Below are 18,765 nucleotides of genomic sequence, written 5' to 3'. Positions count from 1 at the left end.
ACAACATTTGTAGTGATGACATGATCACATCTTACATTGGATCAGTTGTCGTGTCTGGTGTTTTCCAGCTCTTGATGATACTTTGAGGCAGTTGAATGCTGCTGTAAAAATGCTGGTGTCAACTGAAAGTATAGAGAGGATTTAGATATACAGAGTGAGGTTCCTTGAGTTGCTATTTGACCAAGTCATTGAGGTTAATGCTTCTCCATCTACAATGGCACTGCAGAACTTTATACCCCCAGAAATGGTCAAGAACCTTTGTTACTTTTTTCCTGCTGAAAGCTGGCAGCTGCAGTGAGCACACCAACTGTTCAGTTGTGCTGGAACTTTGGGGCAGAGTTGAGCTGGAGGAGAGGAACAAGTTACTGAAGTGCCAGCAACCACTGGCCATCACTTTGGGTTCCACCTGGAGGTCATTCTGCATGGCCTCACTTTGCAGGTGAGGTCTGTCACAGTCACAGGACTGGGTGATGAAATTTGCAGCAGTGTGACAGCTTAAAATAACAAAGCAATCTGTTTGAATACTGAGGGTGTCTTGGGACACACAGGACTGTACTTGTCTGTGATTTATTTCATCACATAACTCTCCATATCAGATCTGCATGAAATTCAATTTCTTATCCTGGCGTAAGCTTGTGTTATGTATGATCACAGCAAGAAACAGAATGAAATCTGTTAGAATAGCTCTAAGATGCTGCATTCTTATCCACAAAAAAAAAAAGCCTATAGTTCTTCTAAAAATTTAAACAGAAACATTACAACCATTTACTCTGAGGCCTTTCTAAGAAGAATCACAAATGTTCCATAATGACGAAAAGAAAATGTTTATGTAAAATGTCTCCCTTCTAGAGATTTTTTTAATTTGAAAAGTACCAAATGGGTCAAAATTGAAGTGTTTCATTTTGGGAAAGCTTCCAGCATTGAGTAGAGCCTTCAGATATCTCACCCCATTTACCTCTAGGCTGTATCTGTTCTCCAGGAGAGACTGTTGTGCACTGTAGGAAAAAATATTTCAACTAAATAACAGTGTCTTTGTAAGGAAATGGAAGCTTAGAGCACTCAAACTACAGCTCCTAGGGCAACAGCAATAGCTAGGAAGAATTCTGAGATAATTTCCCCCCTGCTTTTTTTTATTTTTTTTACATCTACCTTCCTTCCCTCCACCCAGTGAACTCAAATTCTAAGGTAGCCTTTGCATTTTGTATACTGGCAGAGGTTTAGCTGCCGCGTTCTTGTCAAAGAACATTTAAATATTCATGCTGCCTTTAATTTTAGTGCTGAAAGACTGTAGTGGATACGATGATGCAGGAATTTGGGCTCAGAAAATGGAAGATTTTTTAATGCTTCGGCTACATGTGAAGATTTATCAGCCAGGCTCCAAAACGGGGAGAGATGACTGAAGTACTGCTTTAAATTATCTATTTCAGGAAGTACACAGCCAGGATCTTTAAATGGCTAAGCGTACAGCTGGTGTCTGATATCCAGAATGTGGCTCAAAGTGTTTATTCAGGATGAGAACAGTTATTATAGGTCTATAGTACTACGAAGATATATGCACATCAGCAAATTTCTTTGTCTGAATTGCCAAAACTAAGGTTAACAAAGAAACATGTTTAAAATTATTGTACGGTTATTCCAGGTTGGATTTAATCACATTTAAGGGAATTTAAATGGTTTATCTGTGTGTTTCTTATTTCCCTGTGTGCTGGCAGTAGGCAGCCTGTCCCCACACTGCCAGCATCTGACTGATTAATTGGTCTCTTGCTTGATCTGTTTTCCTTTTTGTTTATGTATAACTTATTCCAGTGCTTTCCCTTTTTAATATGGTAGCATCAAATTTGTTTAAGGTCTGTGAACTAATGTGGATTAAAAGTCAAGCAGCAGCAGCTCTAATACATAATTGATCTACCAGTAGGGCACAAAGAATTGATTCTGGTTCCTAGATAGGAAATGCCTTTTTTGTCCTACGCCAGTAGTCAAAGCTGTTAAAGTGATTAGGCTACTGGAAATTGCCAAATTATCCATGTTAATAATTTTTTAAAGATACTAATTTTCCATTTTGAGGCATAATTATTTTTATACACAGACACACATGCTCTCTGTTTTGACACATTCCTTTTAGATTTCAATGCAGTTCTGTTCATTGGCAATTGAAGACGTCTTAAGTCTAGGCAATGTGATACATTTTGAGTCTGTATCTGCATCTAGCTCTGACCCCACACCTGTTAATACCTAACAGAAGATTTTGCTTGCTTAAACTATTTTTTTGTACAGATGCAAGAGCTTTGTGACATGGTCTCAACAACAGCAGCCATTTGTGAATGGATAGGTTGAAAGAGGCCGTGTCTGCTTATATTAGCATTGGCTCTGATTTTATTTCAGCTTCTCCTCTGTTGCTGACTCTTGGCTGTTCAGTTAAGTGGAGGTAGAAGCTTGTTTAGGGTTTAATGTTTAATGATACTCTCACTGAAGTGAGGAGTTTTGTATTTTCAGCCTCCTTTGGAGGTGCACACGGTGGTCGCAGCAGGGGCCTTCACAAGCTGTGACATGAGCGACGCGGCTGCACGGCCGTGGCACTGATGGTGTGGATGTGCCAGATTGCACGGCATGGCATCGTGTGGTGCTAGTGGATGGGAAGCAAGAGACAGCCAGCAGGGTGTCTCTGCCTTCCATTAAGTCTCCACTCACGCATGCCACATGCTATCATCCCTGTGCTGGGGATTTAATTCTCTGGTTAGCATCAACCACTAGCACTGGAGCGACAGGAGTAGAGGAAAGCAGAAAATTTAAGCCACGCTGTAGAAGAGGGCTGCAAATCAGAAAGTGGCTAAATCAGAAAAGTAGAATGGAAGGTGAGGGAAGTAGGATCTTTTTGCATGCATTCTTATGCTTTCTGTAAAAAGTAGGTTACACTGGTCTAGTATATTATATTGCACTTAAGATGCTACAATTTGAATAAGGTTTTAGCAGTAGAGCAATAAACATTTTGCAGTGTCTAGTTATAAACATCTGAAGATGTTACTTATGCAAAAGCAATATCTTTGTAAATAATGCTATATTTAGAAAAAACACATACTTTCATATGCAACCACCCTTTGTTATGTTGCTAGAGCTAAGAGCAGAGCAGCAAATAGTCCATTTCAAAACGGGAATTGAACTTCTTTCCTAGAGGTGTTGTTAATGAATGGAGTTAATTTGACTGTTGCTGACTTTCCCTGGTCTGTGAGCTGCCTGTGTTGCCCTCTGACATTTCTGAAAAGACAGGCTCACTGGTGGTTGCCAGAACTGGGCAGGCAGCTCATTCCCAGCCTTTGGAAACTAAACTTGTTCAGTGTCGTGCAGACAGCTTGGCAGTGGCTATGTTCTGTAATCCTGGTTCAGAGAATGTGATGTCATTCAAAATGTCAGGGTTTGCAGGTAAGGTAAGCCTTTGTTTAGGTGGAGAAATCCAAGCACATTTTTGACAGTCACTTGTTAAGATGAGTGACCTCAGCCAGGCCAAGAATGACTGACTTGCATAGGGTAAATATTAACATCTACTAGCAAATTGTTTTTTAATTGCCTTTGAGGAGTCTGTCATGACACTGGTTACTTCTGCTGGTGAGGAATTTCAAAAATAGCACAACTGTGGTAAGTGGTTTGAAAAATACCAGGTAAAAAGATTATTTAACCTCATTGATTTTATATTTTTCATCAGTGTCTAAGTTGTTTAGAACTGTGTGCTCCTATATGGTTTCCTTATCTTCAGAAGGACCCTTCTGTGTTTCAGTTTGTTCCCATGGCCTCTGATCCTATCAATGGGCACTACTGGAGAGAGCCTGGCTACAGATTCTCATACCCTCCCTTCAGGTGTTTATATACATCACTGAGATTCCCCTGAGTTTTCTCTCCTCCAGGCTGGGCATTCCCAGCTCTCTCAGTCTCTGTCCATATGAGAGGTGCTCCAATCCCTGAGTCATCCTCCTGGCCCTTTGCTGGACTGTGTCCAGTATGTGTCTGTCTGCTTTGTGCTGAGAATCCCAGTGCTGGACCCCACATTCCAGACAGTTTCAGAGTTGAATTCTTTTCTCTGTGGGTATCCATGTGATGTGAACTGAGGCTACTGTTGTTTACTCTTGCTGAGAATACATTCACATGGCTTGCACTTTTATCTTAGCAAGAAAACATTTGCATTTCTGGTTTTGATCTCCCAACTCCTTGAACATGAATTTTCAAAAGTGTGATTTTTAGGAGAGCTCCTACATCACATTTCTTCATTACTGGCATATCCTGATAGGACAGCAAACACATTAGCCTTGCCCTAGATGTGTATGGTAAAACATGTAACTGTTTATTTTCCCAGTTGTTGTGAATCTCTGATTTTTACTGGAAGATTTCCTCCATAGAAGCTAGCACAGAGACACCCATGCTTATATGGCTTTACAAAGACAGGGGGTTGATGTCTGAAGTTAGAGTTCAACAGCAGTGATTTAGGGACCTCTAGAGTAATAACTTGAATGCAAGTTCTCCCTCAAACAATATTGAAATTCCCAGGTACCAGTGTGTACCCCCAGCAGTCATTCAGGAGTGCAGAAGAAGAGGGAAGCTGAAGTGGACCTAGCATGTGGGAAGTCATACCTTTTCAAGCACCTTTGTAATGACAAAGTGTAGCTGAGCAGCTCAGACTAATGCTTTCTTTAAAGCTGAAAGGTTGAAATAAATCTTCTTTCTGTACTATGACAAAGATACTTGAACACTTTTTGGAAATAGATTTGTCCTTTGGGGAACTGACCTCTTGAAACTATGTATGCTGCACAGTTCATGATACCTCTACTCTTAATAAAATATAATACTTATTAATGGATCTCAAGTCAGTATTCAATTTCCTCAGTAATTTAAAGCTTAATTATGCTGCATTCTAGATCTCAGTAGCTGTCCTCAGCTGATTTTTCTTAAGTCACTATCGCTCCAATTTTACAGTTCAGTTCAAATCTCAGGACTGTCATTTGCATGGAGTGACAGATTAAAATTAGAGGGCTAAAATGATTGCGGCTCATAGTACTTACTGCAGTGATGGAGATTGATTCCTCATAGTATGAAGAAACACGTGGCTTATAAAATGACTCTTGAAACACTATAGTTTTCAGTTTATTGTATTGTTGTAAATTGAAACTTACAAAGGGCTAATCCAATTTTAATGCATCTTGTCTGAAACTGAGAGTTGCATTTTTGGAGGAGCTTTGAATGATAAAATTGTAGACACCAATTTAGAAGTTCTCCATTTCCAGGGGAGAAAGAGTGAATATTATGGTAGGAGAAATGGTATCTTTCAACTCAGTAACCTCCTGGCACTGGATAGCTATGCTGTGCTATTTGAAAACATGCATTTTTCCCCTCTCTGCAGGATCTTTCTTCACCTCATCCATCTGCAGACCTGTGCATCCCATTGCCTGGACAGGTTCAGATTAGTTTCTTGCAAATTTTGACAGAAGGCAATCCTGAACTGAAAATCCTTAGGCTCGGTCTGGTTTTAGGAGATTGTCAGCTGGAATTATATACAAAATTACATGGAAGATACAAGATTTGGTATTTATTTACCCTGTTTGAGTTTAGGTCTGCAAAATCAGTCTTGACATGTAACTGTAAAACATGGGTCCTCCATGCAGGAATACTTTATATTTATCTTTCCCAACCTTCCTGTGGAAATTTTGAAAAGAGGCTAGAGAGGGAGCAAGGTGAATGTTTTTCTTTTGTGCATCGTAGTAGTATCTTGATATCTCTCCCTGAAATCCTTTTTTTTATTTAATCTCCTCTGCTCCTCACTTTGATGTTATTTCTGTGGTTTCTGCCTTGCTTTGTTTCTTTCAATCCTCATCTTAACATTATCCTAAAATATTCCTTCATTCACAGGTGCTGTTTAACCTACTCATATTTGGAAGTGGTCAGATACAAGGAAGGGGGTGGTATCTGATAGCTATTAATGCGTCTCTGTGAAATGATCTCAGGCCTGTGGGAAGTTTTCTGCATGATGAAAAGCATCTTGACAGTAATCCTGTGGTCAGCAGTTTGGCAGAGACCAGGGGCTGTTTGGACAGTCTCACTCACAAAAAGAGGGTGGCTTCAGGACGAGGGCGGTACAAGCTGAGATGCTGGTGTGGCATTTCAGCTCTTACTATGCAGTCCCTGGCCAAAGACTTCTGCCTTCAGGAGCTAGAGTATGGAATCCTTTATGAACAGTAATTTTCCACATTATTTTTATTCCACCAGTATTATGAAAGTATTGCTACTGTATTTATGCACAACAGTTTGCAGTGTAGTGGTTTTTTTTCTTTGTCTGTAATCTTAATCTAATAAGACATTCACAAGCTGCCTGGAAAACAGACGTTTTTTTCCCCCATGGGAATTTCTGTAGAAGAAATCACTATCTAATAATTGTCTATTGTAAAGAATGATCTTCATCACAGGGTAGAAAACAGAACAGAAGAACCTATTTCTACCCTCGTTCTTACTATTTTTCTGGCTGTGCTGATTTGGAAAATAGCATCAGGCTGTAAAATCTTTTGGGATCCTTTCCCCCTTTTTAATGTCTTACATTTCAAATGAAGTCTTAGAAATTAAAAAAAGAGGCAGTGCTGATAGTTGAGAACAGTATTGTCTTTGAAAATCAGCATTTTCCATTTCTTTAAAATTAAAGCCTCCATTTTCAAGTTTTAAGCCAAACAAATAGGCTAAGCACCAATGTTCAATACCACAAGTCCCCATCAAAAGGAAGAAAAATTTTGAAAATAATTTCACAATTTCTGATTAAAACTTAAAAAAAAAAGTCAAAACCTATTGAAGTTAATTTGCAAAGAAATAAAGTAATTTCAACTTAAAATGAAGGTTTTACACAAAATACTTTCTTTATCAAGTCCACCTAATTAAAAATTGAGAATGATATAATCCCTTTATCCAAACAGTGAAAGCACGAAATCTATGTAGGTTTTAAATTTTATTATATTTATATATAAACATGCAGACACATATGGTCAAATGACTTTTAAATCCCACCTAATTAATTTAAACAATATAATTTTTATTAGTAGCAAATTAAAATGAAAAAGACTACTTGAAATTAAAACAGATACTTCAGTAAAAAAAAACAATATTCTCACTGGATAGATACCATCTCCCTTCTCATTTCATTCAACTTATCATAGTTCTATATGAGCTGTAAGATAAAATGACTAATAGAAATTGAAAGGACTGCCAAAAGTCAAATTCACTGGAAGCTTCTTAGCAAAATGACAACATACAGTTCTAGATAATTAAATCTTATTTTGTAGGAATGTCACTGAATGATGTTAATTTGCCTTTAGGTACTGTGCTTTTGGTTGAACACAGTAACAAAAATTTATTTGGGCACTTTTTATTTGTCTTAGAAATGGCTCAACATTGTATAATAAAAATGAAAAGCTCAGACTTGGAGAGAACAACATTTTAGTCTTACAGAGAGAAATCACAAGTGCAGCTGTTCCAGGCATCAAGCAAAATTGCACCACCCAAGACTTATTTTTTGGATCTGAAACTTGCAGAGCCTTAACAGAGAGGTACAGAGGGAAAGTCTCCTGTTGTTTGACAACCTGAAGCTTAGCTTCTTCAGAATTTCATAATTTTATCAAAATGAGTTAGGGTGCTTATTCCCTGCCAGTCTTGTTGCATGTTTGGCTATTCAAAGCTGTCTACCAGCTTCCAGTCTGGTTGTGTTCCTGGTCAGTTTTCTCCCCTCTGTTTCAGTGTCAACATTGTCCTTTGTTTTGAAAGACTCTTTCCTCACCTGTTATTTATTCTCCCTAGTGTGTTTAGCCTCTGTTCCTTAAAAAAATCCAACCCAAATTCTTTTAGATGCCAAAGATTAACTTTCCAGTCTCTGAATCATCCAGTCCTCACCATTGGTTCCAGTCATGTCTTGCACATAGGTGATCTTGACATAAAGGTTTGTTCATTTTGAGGTATTGGAAGTACTCATGTCATGGATGGATGCTGGCAGGAAGGTTGGCATTAGGAATTCCTTGTTCTTTCCTACCTTCAGTGAAAGTGACAATTTGGTAGCAAGATGGGTGTCCTTTCCTGATGTAGATGGCAGTGACTCATGGTTCCTCTGGTAGCTCAGCTCTTGAGTACTAAGGATGTGAACTCTTCCTTCTAGTCAGAGCCTTTTTCTTTCCATGAGTTTCCACAATCTTCTCTTTAACATGCTAAAAATTAAGTTTAGTTGTGATGCATTTTGTAGCAGACAGAATGTTTGTTTTTTTATAGTGTCGCTTTCCATTATAAAGAAACTATTTTTGTTCATCATCATAATTCTTTTTTTTTCTCCCGGAAGTGCTTGCCTTTTCAGAAAACCTAAAGGAGGGCTAATGTGCTCTCTTCAGGAATAGGTCTTAAGTCACAGTTAAGATATTAACAGTTTTGTATGCTTTCTTTGAACTTGCAGTTTTTGTTATGAAGATACAGCTGTTTTAGTTTTGATTTTGTAACCTCTTATCTGCAGATGCTATAGCCTAAATTCACCAGAGCACCCGAGTGCAGCCTTAAATAAAGGGTGTGAGTGTATTCATTGTGTTTGTCTAGACTGTCCTTTGAAGGATGTCTCTTGACTGTCCACAAAAACAGTTTCACTGCACATAAAGTCAGAAAACCCTCAAAAATAACCCCAGAGCACACAAGCCCAAGCACTGTCTCAGTGTTAATATGTGGCAAGGTGTGTCCAGACAGTCTGTTTGCTGTCGATGAGCAGCATGCTTTCAAGGCTCTGATGACAATGGGCTGCCAAAGCACCTTTGGGCACACAGTGGTCTCAGCAGTTTCTAAGACTACATTTCTAAAAGCTGTGCAAACAAATTTGATTACAGTACTGAGTTCAGCCAGGAGGGCTGCTTCATTAAGAGTAGACTTTAGAGATTTAAATGTAAACACAATGCTCAAGGAGTGAAGAATGCTGTGGCCTTTAAGAAGTTCTTTAACTTTTTACATTTGGTAAAGATAAAAATATGGGTCATTTTTATGATATGATAACAGTCCTGACACCATTAAGAAGACTCACACTGGTTTTCAGTAGGAAGTTGTCACTTTCCTCTCGTAAGTGCTGTTGAAAATGACATATGCTGGTTTTGCTGTTACTGCCTGTGCTGTAGGAGTTGCTGCTGGCCAAAGTGGAGCAGGGGACTCTGAAACCCTGAGAGCTGGCTCAGGTGATGGCCGAGCCCAGCACAGGGTGGAGTGTGGTGTCTGGAAACCTGGCTTCTTAGTATGTGCCAAGGGTGGTAGCAGGCAACAGCAGCTGGGTCCTTGGAGAGAAAGCTTGTAAAGAAAGTTTGTATAAATTATGTTTGGCAGAGAGGTTCAAATTGCTGTTTTTTGAGTCTACAGAGGTTAAAATTGCTGTGTTGTGAGTCCACAGAACCATTTCACAAGAGATGGAAACCCAGAGAGGGATCATTCTGTGCTGCTGTCGGTGCACTGGCAGTCCCCCAGTGCTGCAGACAGTAGGGTAGGATCATGCCTCTTCCTCGGCAGCCTACTGTTAATTTTGTCACTTGCAAGCCTCATATCATGGGGCCTGTGGTCTCTGATAGTAGCTGCCTGCTTGTCTGTGTCTATGGCATGGCCATGTCACAAATTGTGCTCATCAGAGACAGGCAAAAGTTATGTTCTGAGGTTACAGTGAACGTGAAGAAAAAGCCACCCACTGTGTATATGTAATTAGTTCTTTTTTTCAATTTGGTAATACCCCATCAGACTCATTGCTTTTTCAGTCAGAAGCACAGCTCACTTTACAGCTGATCTCCATTTCTTACAGTTTTCTGACAAGAGATTCCTTTTACTTAGAATTCATGTGATTCATGGGTTACAGGCTCATCTGTTGAAGTGCAGTATGTCTGCAGAAGCAGTTGTGACTGCCACTGTGCTTGTAACCTAATCTGCATAAAACCCCAGAGGAATCAGTGATTTGAAAGAAATTCCTACCTGCTGTTTGTGTAGGATGACCATCTGTCTGGCAAATCCCCCTGTGGAAATCAGGTACATCTGAGAAGAGCAAGACAACCTTCTGACACCTGTTTCTCCAGCAGATGTAGTTGCTTATTCTGCTTTTTTATTTTTTCAGAAGGTGCTTTTGAGATTTGCTTTTGGATCTACTTTCAGGAGCTTTTGAATACTGGTCTAAGCACTGTGTACAATGCAGGATCATTCTGACCAAATCACCCTTTCTCTTTTTTGGCACAAATTTTTGGGGGTCCTAATTACACCTTAGGTAGTCCTTCTGAATCTGGGCACCACAGTTCAGTCACAGAGACTGATGAATACCCATCTTCTTTAGTTCCAGAAAATGCCTTTGGAATTTCTGGGAAACACTGAAACAAACTGGCTTTCACCTTCAAGTGGCATCTTCTGTTTGAGGGTCATTCCACATATATTTGTGATCCTCCTTGTAAATGGTTTCCAAGATACAGGAGAAGATAGCAGACGTGTCAAATTGGTACTTCTTAAGGATAATCCTTTTGTCTGCTGGAAATTTTATATCTTTAAAAAGATACAGAGCATTCTGAGGCCACATTAGAATATAAATGCCTTTGGTACTCTGCTCTGAATCTGTGTTCGTACATGTCAGTTTGCCTATTGAGATCATCTTATTCACAAATTGTCCTCAGTTTCTGTGTGACTCTCAGCTCTGCTGAGATTTCTGCAGCTTTAAGTATGTGCTTTTTTGTGCATGGTATGCAGCATGGAGCACTCTTTGCTGGAGAACAAGCAGTGGTAATCCAAATAAACACAACTGTCTGTAGATTAATTGTATCTCCTGTAACTAAAGGTTAAGGTGTCATTCGGTGATTTATCCTTCCTAATGGATTTGTTGGATCACTATGATACAAACATAATTTACTACCTTTTGCACATCATAGCTGTGTCCTCAGAATGGTGTTCGGAGATTTACAGTACACAACAGGGTGAATTATGTGTCAAATTATCAACCATCCTGTCTGACATTTTGTTAGTGCTGACAGGAATTGGGCATTTAGCAGAATGAGGCTTCTGCAGCGGTCTTTCAATAGGATTGTTTTCTTTCAAACCTGCTGTTAATCAAAAGTTTCTGGAAAAAAAGCTGCAAAACAGACCATTGATTGCATTGACTGTCGTGCTCTGGCCAGCCAGACGTGAGTGGTGAGTGTTGTGGTTGCCATCCTCCCTGTAAATTATTGTCAAGGTACTGCCTCCTTGATGGGAAATCCAGCAAGTTCTTACCATGTGAAGGCAAGAGGTACCTGGCTGTAAAGAGCCCCTGGGTTAGGCATGCCTGACAGGATGTGAATGGATCCTTGGAGAGGAGTAAGTGATTTGTACTTCATTATTCCCACAGGTCTAAACACATTTACAGAACTGAAGAGGTACTGTGGATGTGCTGGCAGTTGCACTTTTTCAAAGTCTATTCCTACCTGGAAATATTTAATGAAAGATTTCCTTCCTGCAGTTTCTGCCTTCCTTTTGTGACAGTTCTTGATTGGCTGGAATAATTTATAATTTTTTCTCATGGGCATTTTGTTGGTGTACGCATATGACCATATGCTTCAAGTGGTGCTTTGCAGGTTACGTCAAGGCTGCTGGGTGCTTCTGTAGGGCCTCCTCTCTTGTCTCCAAAGGAGGCAGAATAGGTTTATTTGCACAAAGCATCATGTCAGACTGTTTGATTGCCTCCTTTTGAGCTTTTGATCCCAGTGGCACAGACCTAAAGTTGCCTTTATTGCATCCACATAGGTGGAGGAAGAGAGGAGGAAGAGGAGGAGATGTAGCTGGAAAGGATGTCCTGGTTTGTTACCTGTATGGTCAAATGGGAGCTGCTGCTGTGATGAACCTGGTTTTGATCTGAGTGACTACCATGGCTGCCTATGCTGTGTCACCTGTTGAATTAAGCTTCAAAAACATTAATTTAGTACATCTGTGTAACTAAGAGAAGGTCCTTCACTGAGAAGGTTCTGACATAAGCCATGAAAACAAAAGAGTATGTGCATCAACTGCACTTGTTTGCATCTCTTTCCTCCTTCCTCAATGGTGCAACCCTAGGAAATGTAGGACCTGCCTTATTGCATTGTTTGCAAAGACAAAATGAGGACAACACAAGGAATTTGGCAATTGTATTCCAGGACAGAGTGGCTGCCCTCCTCAAACTGCCGAACCCTCTGGCATATTCTCTTGCCTTAGAAACTGAAAATGCATATCAGAATCTTTTCCTAGTGAGTTATCTGCCCCTTGTGATTTTCAGCAAGTAAAAAAGAAAAGCCATTGCTTCAATACAGATATGCTGTCCTTACATTTAAGTTCCCAGAAGGCCTCTGACTATGTGACAAGAATTACTGTCATGGATATTGCATAACGGTTCATGCATAATATTTAATGCAGTCTCAGTTTTATGAAATATGGATAATATTGGAGACATTTTGAATAGTAGTTTAGATTTACACTTTCTTTTTAAGGTGGAGACGAGGGACATTTTTAGTGCTCTTCAATGACACTGGGAGAGTTGAGATTGTTACTATTAAAAATGAATAAAATCCATAGAAGTGAAAAAGAGAAAAATATATTGCATGGATGGATTATGAGCAAATCATAAATGTTTAAAACATTTCTGAAGGTTAGAAATGCTCTGCCTTTATTTGAATAGCAAAGCTATCACAGTGCACTTCCTCCACACAAGGTGTGTTGCTTCTTGGTGTGGAATGCTGGAACTCAGCTGAGAGGACACAGTTTTGAATGATCTTTCTTCTTGTTAAAGGTTTATTATTACAATGAAGGCATTCTGGGGAAAAAACAACAAAACGCTATTTGATGCATGTGCAACATGTGTTAAGAATTGGCTGAAATGAAATATATTTGTTTTGTGACACACAGGACAGCTTTCCAGCTCGGTTTGGAGGAATACATTTTGTCAATCAGCCGTGGTATATCCATGCTCTCTACACAGTTATCCGGCCCTTTCTAAAGGAGAAGACACGAAAAAGGGTATTCTTCTTTTTAATTGCCTGTTTCCTGGCTGTTGTCATCAGCAGATGCATCATACTCTAATAAAGTAGATTAACATGAGATAGCAGCTTGCTATTGGTGGAAATGTTTAAATATATCTGTGTTTTAAAGGGTACCTTCAACTGTTTAAGAAACTTTAGAACATTATCCTTTAAGGACACAGTCAAGCAGTGCACTTAAATATATTTTCAAATGTAAGCATATGCTTGCTCCTGGGGTTGATATATAAAAAAATATTGCCAACATTATAGTTTCTATTAAGATTGTATTCAATTCTGGTCTGTTTAATTTCTGTAAAAAATATTTTTTTCTTTCTTTTAAAAACAAAGTTAGTGACTGTTACAAAGTCCTATCCTAGTCTGATTTCCTTGACATTACCATGAGCTAAAATACCCAGCTGGCTCTAGTAGTATTAGTTTGCAAATACTAATTTGAATGAAAGCCAATAGAAGGGAATTTGTGTGCATGCATCTGTGCATAAGCATGAGCAACCTCTGAGATGTTGCTGAATTTGTACCATTTGCACCAGTGCAATTAAATTAGAGCTTGGTGGTGATAGCATACAGAATGGTATTATTTCTGTAACAGGAACTTTGTCATCCAGGAAAACACAATCAACATCATGTAGAGGGGCAGTACAAAGAACGTGATTATTTTTTTTTATGGAATCAGCTCCCTAAGCAGCTCTCTATTTTTTCTCCTCAAACACACTCTGCAAGGCCACAATGATCCTTGGTGTTGAGCTGGTTTTTACTGACAGGTTATGCTTGAGAGGCCTCTGGTATTTACTGATTTTTGAACTATAGATCACAAAGCCTTTTATGTAATATCTGTTATAAATATGCAAATAAAGCCCCATTTTGCAGGATTCAGTTGCACTCTGTTGACTGCAGCTTCTGCAAAGAACATCGTAGTGCCAGATATGTCTGAGGCCTTTTCAACTCAAGTGCTGCATATGCAGAACTAGGGAGTAAAGTGCAGCTCATAGGAGTGTTACAGCATTAAAAATAAGTGACAAGGCAGTTGAACATAGAGGCTTATCAGCTAGCATCTAAATTTTTGTTTAGACACCTGAATCAATGGCATATATTTGCAGAAATGCTGACTTTTTACAACCGTTTTTTGTCAATACCAAATACCTATAAAAAGTAGTTAGGTGGTTAAATATTGATTTACACTTGTAAATATAGTGTCAAAATGTGAAAGTTATGACCAGCACATAAAGCTTAAAATTAGCTTTAAAAAAAAAATTATTAGATGCAGAACAAACAATAGGGAAAAAAAGCTCCAAACCCAAAAGAATTCTCTTTAGATTTTTAGCTGTTGTTTTTGTCCTGAAATATGATTTTTTTCAATTTGTCATGTATATTTGCAGCTGATACTTACATTCAGATAAATGCAGTACTAGGCATTTATAAAAACAATTGGTAAGAAACGAAACACTTAGCTGTGAAAGCACTATAAAGCAAATAACTTTCACCACTAATAAACTTTCTTTTGCAAAAGGATAAATTCCTTTCTGAGATGGAAGAAAATCACTAGTTTTGCACAGTCATATTAACTTTCCTGGGTCTACAGCTGACCGGAAGGTGGTCTGAAGTAAGCAATAAAAGACAAGCATATATTTGGTCTTTGTCTTTCAGCCTCTTGAATTTAACTCTTATAAGTCATACTAAGGGTATAGATGCCCAGAGGAGTCCCTGCAAGGTGAAGTGGACTATGAAGGATCTCTGAGGGGAAGCACTAAAGTTAAACATAAATACAAGTATTCATGTCATGTCAAACTAATATATAGATATATAAATATAAAGTATATATGAATATCAGTCTACCAAAACATTGATGGAAAATATCAAATAGTCCATCAGCTATTCCCTCAGTGTTGTCACAAGGGATTATTTTACTGTTATTACTTTCTTCATTTATTGTCAAGTATAAATAGCAGTTACTGGTATGACTAGATTAAGGAAGAAAAGTTTTTCAGCACTGTTACCATTACTCTGCACAATATATCTTATTTATAGGACTCATGGCTGCATGCTGAAAGTCAATATATATTCCTTGTTGTATATGGCTCATATTATTTTTATTTATTTATTATAATCTTAATTTATTAACTTAAATCACAGAATTAGGGAGAGCAATTGACAAGAGATTAACAAGGCAATTTATCGATCTAATATTCTGTCCATCTAGATACCAGACACCAGTTCTTACCCTCACTAAGTCCCTTTCCCTGCAAACATTTTAAGTTATTTATGCTTTAATCACTTTGGAGATTTATGAACATGGTATGACCGTGCTTAAGGCAGAGGTGATGTGTGCCTTCCTCTGCACCTCTGTTAGCCCAACACAACCAGAATGCTTAAGTTGTACAATATCCTCTTAACAATGATGATGTCATTTGGGCTTTGATGTTTTTTGATGATAGCCCTGTGTTTTACCTGCATGTGTACATACAGATATTCCTGCATGGTAACAACCTCAACAGCCTGCATCAACTCATACACCCTGAGATCCTGCCTTCAGAGTTTGGAGGAATGTTGCCCCCCTATGACATGGGGACGTGGGCGAGAACACTGCTTGACCATGAATACGATGACGACAGTGAATGCAATGCGGACTCCTACAACACTCCTGCAAAGGATATAGAAAAGGACCTCTCTCCCAAATCCATGAAAAGGTGAGTTAAAGGTACTGTTGTCTTCTAGTATTGCCATAAGGTTAAAATTTGCCTTCTTCCTTCTTTATGAAGCTGTAGGTAGTTCACTTATAGGTAGCTACAGGAAATTCCTACATAGTTTCTATTATATAGGAAGACACTTGGTTTTTTTCCCCCTTTCCTAAAAAGATCAGTGTTGTTGAGAGATCATGGCCTTGATTATTACCCATGTGAGTTGTGAACTCAGTACAGCTGATTATTTCTGTGGTGCCATGTAAGTTGTGTACACAGCGCTGTCTTTGGAATAAGCTATCTCAGCTCAGCCTACAGCACTTATTAGAGAAACAGTGCTAGCTGGAGTGAGCCTCTGTGCAGAGGGTAAATTTGGGCCAATTATCTTTCTGGGTGGTGATGTTAGCTCTTATCTTCCTCCATCTCATAGCCCACTGCCTGGTACCCATCAGCCTATAGGTGCCAGGACATTTACAGCATCTGAACCATCAGTCACAGTGACTCCATGCCTAACAAAATATGAGGAAAACCAGGACCAAAATTAGTGCCAGTTGTTATACTCAAGTCTGGTAAACATCCTGGCATTCTGATATTCTTCTCTTTGAGGAGGTACAGTGTAATTTCTTGCTGCATTTTACCATTCAGAATAAAGTACAGGAAGAGCTTAGTTACCTCTCCAGTAACTCCAGTAACTGTGGAAGCAGTGAGGTCATTAACTTGGAAGGGGTGAATCTGATCCAAGCTTGCCAAGGCAGTAGGAGGAAAAAGGGTAAACATTACAACTGAGATAGAAAAGGTAGCAGAAAGGGCAGAAGAAAGGGCAGCAAAAGTCAAAGTGCAGCTCATAAGGGGCAGGCCTAGCATTGGATCAAAAAAGAACAAATAAGACAGAAACCAATAAATCAAGTCATTAAAAATAAGTTAGGATATGCTAGGCTGGGAACCCAGTTTCAGGAGACAGCATGTGATGCAAAAGGGAAAGAAACTCTGGAAACAGATCAAACAAGATAAAATATTTCCAGATTTCTCAGCCAGGAAGATGATATTGGCTGGAAAATGTTGCCTAGACTGGGAAGGACGATGTGGTTTAAAAGGGAGATGTTTTTATGGAAACAGAAGACAACATATGATTGCTATAGGAAATAAAAAAGAAAAAAGCAGTAAAGTTTAAGGATTTTGTGTTGAAAAAACCTCCACTCTATTGAAAGTGGGAAATAGCAAGAAACTGAATAGAAATGAGCTAGGATAAGAAGTTAAAAAGGGTTCTGAAACTGTATAACAGGGATGCTGGAATAGTTGCAAACCTGGTCTCAAATTCCCAGTGAGGGAGGGAGTTTTGGCCATAAATTCCCAGAACCTCCCAAATCCCCAGTGCCCATATATATGAAGCTAGAATTGTGTAACTAACATAATAAATGTGACTGAGAAAAAGACGCAGGGGAGGGAAAAGGTGAGAAATACACTTTTATATGATTTGCATGCAATACAAGCATTATGAGACACTAGAGAAGCTGTCTTAGACAGAAGGATGGAATTAAGGAACTGAAATGCAGAAGTCCTGCTGCAAAATGATGGTGTGAGAGTAAGTAACTTCATCCAAGGGTGCAACAAAGAATATGAGAAGGCCTGTGACAAGTCCTTTTGGAGCTGCCTGTTTGGAGCAGAGTGTTCCAGATTGTCCTGGGCAAGCATATTATTAAGTGGAAAAGTAGTGAGTGGAAAAGAGTTGACCAGATTCTTAATTTTTTCTCAATTAATTTTTATTTTCATTTAACTTGTTCTTGAAAACTCTTTTCATACACTATTACGCTTCAGTGTAAGCTTCAAATTGACATTCTTTCAGTCTGGGTGATCTAACAAAGTAGGAGACCTAGTACAGAAAATAAACATGTTGAAATCTTTATCTATATAATATTATGCTAAAGTTTCTTCACCTTCTATGCATGCTTTCTCAGTTAGAATGCCTCCAGCATCTGCTGGAATCCTTGTTCCCTGCTGCTGGACATAAAAAGTGCTAAATAGACTTACTGTGGCTAGTACTAAGACTGACAGAAAGCCCCAAGCCTTCAGTGTATTAAGCACACAGATTCTGTTAGAACATAAATAGAAAAGTTAAGATAAAAAGATAAACTCTATTTAATTAAAAATTAAATTTAATTTGGTTTCAGCAACTGATGGTTGTTTCAGTTTTAACCCACAGTCAGTAGGATATATTAGTGCAGAAGATTTTTAACATATAAAAATCATGACTAAGACAATGAAAAGTGCTTGTCTTAGAACAAGTTTCACAAGCGTCTGGCAGATCTCCAACAATTTTCTTGTTTAATTTGGTTTTCCATTTTAAAATTAGTTTACTATCCTGAATGTCCTTTTAAAACCAAAATCCTACAGAGAATTAATCTCTTTCTTACTTATTTGTTGTCCCCAGTGTGAACCACTGACACTCCTCCAGACCTCCTTGAATTTTTAGTGAATTGGATGACCTTACCTTGAAAAGAAGGTTGACTGGGGGGACGATGATGTAGATAAGGAGGAATTAATGCCACCTCTAGCACAGACCTCTGGGGAGAACTTGTTTATGTCATCTGGCAACATTGCAGCCGTCTCAGCAGTCAGGTTTAGTCTGTGGCTGTCATCCTGAGGCACCCAGCTGGAGACCTGCATCCTCTTCTCACCTAACCCAGCAGGGCAGGTGTCTGTGTTGATAAACTTTGCAGAGGAGCTGTGGTTTGGTTCCTCACCTCTGCAACGGGACTTTATAGTATAACTCAGTCCCACTGTGTTTTCTCAAAATGTATTCAGTAATGTTTGTAAAGTTATTTTGGAGATGTAGGTAGAAGAGAAGGAGCTATACACTTAAATGTTTTTCCTTCCACATACCTTCATCTGTGAGTTGCTGGTGAATGGGATGAAGCATGATATTAAATTTCTGTTTAAAAATGGGTGCAAATTATTTCTCCTTCTTCTTCAAGGCATTTGGGCATCTGAGCTTACAAACCATGGATCAGGATTATTGCAATTCAATTTTCACACCTGCACTGGAGTTTTGGAGGCCC

General features: G+C 38.8%; 1 protein-coding gene across 1 annotated transcript in view; it reads left to right on the top strand.

The window, feature by feature from the left end:
- CLVS2 (clavesin 2) overlaps positions 1-18,765 on the top strand; it is a 55,474-nt gene that overhangs the window by 26,713 nt on the left and 9,996 nt on the right. Inside the window, exons 3-4 of the mRNA XM_015623177.2 lie at positions 12,904-13,014; positions 15,498-15,718. Coding sequence (XP_015478663.1) covers positions 12,904-13,014; positions 15,498-15,718 — 332 coding nt within the window. The remainder of the gene's footprint in view (positions 1-12,903; positions 13,015-15,497; positions 15,719-18,765) is intronic.

Source organism: Parus major, chromosome 3 (genome assembly GCF_001522545.3).
Source record: "Parus major isolate Abel chromosome 3, Parus_major1.1, whole genome shotgun sequence".
Classification (NCBI taxonomy): domain Eukaryota; kingdom Metazoa; phylum Chordata; class Aves; order Passeriformes; family Paridae; genus Parus; species Parus major.
The sequence above is the reverse complement of the archived record's forward strand: the minus strand, read 5'-3'. Positions and strand labels throughout refer to the sequence as shown.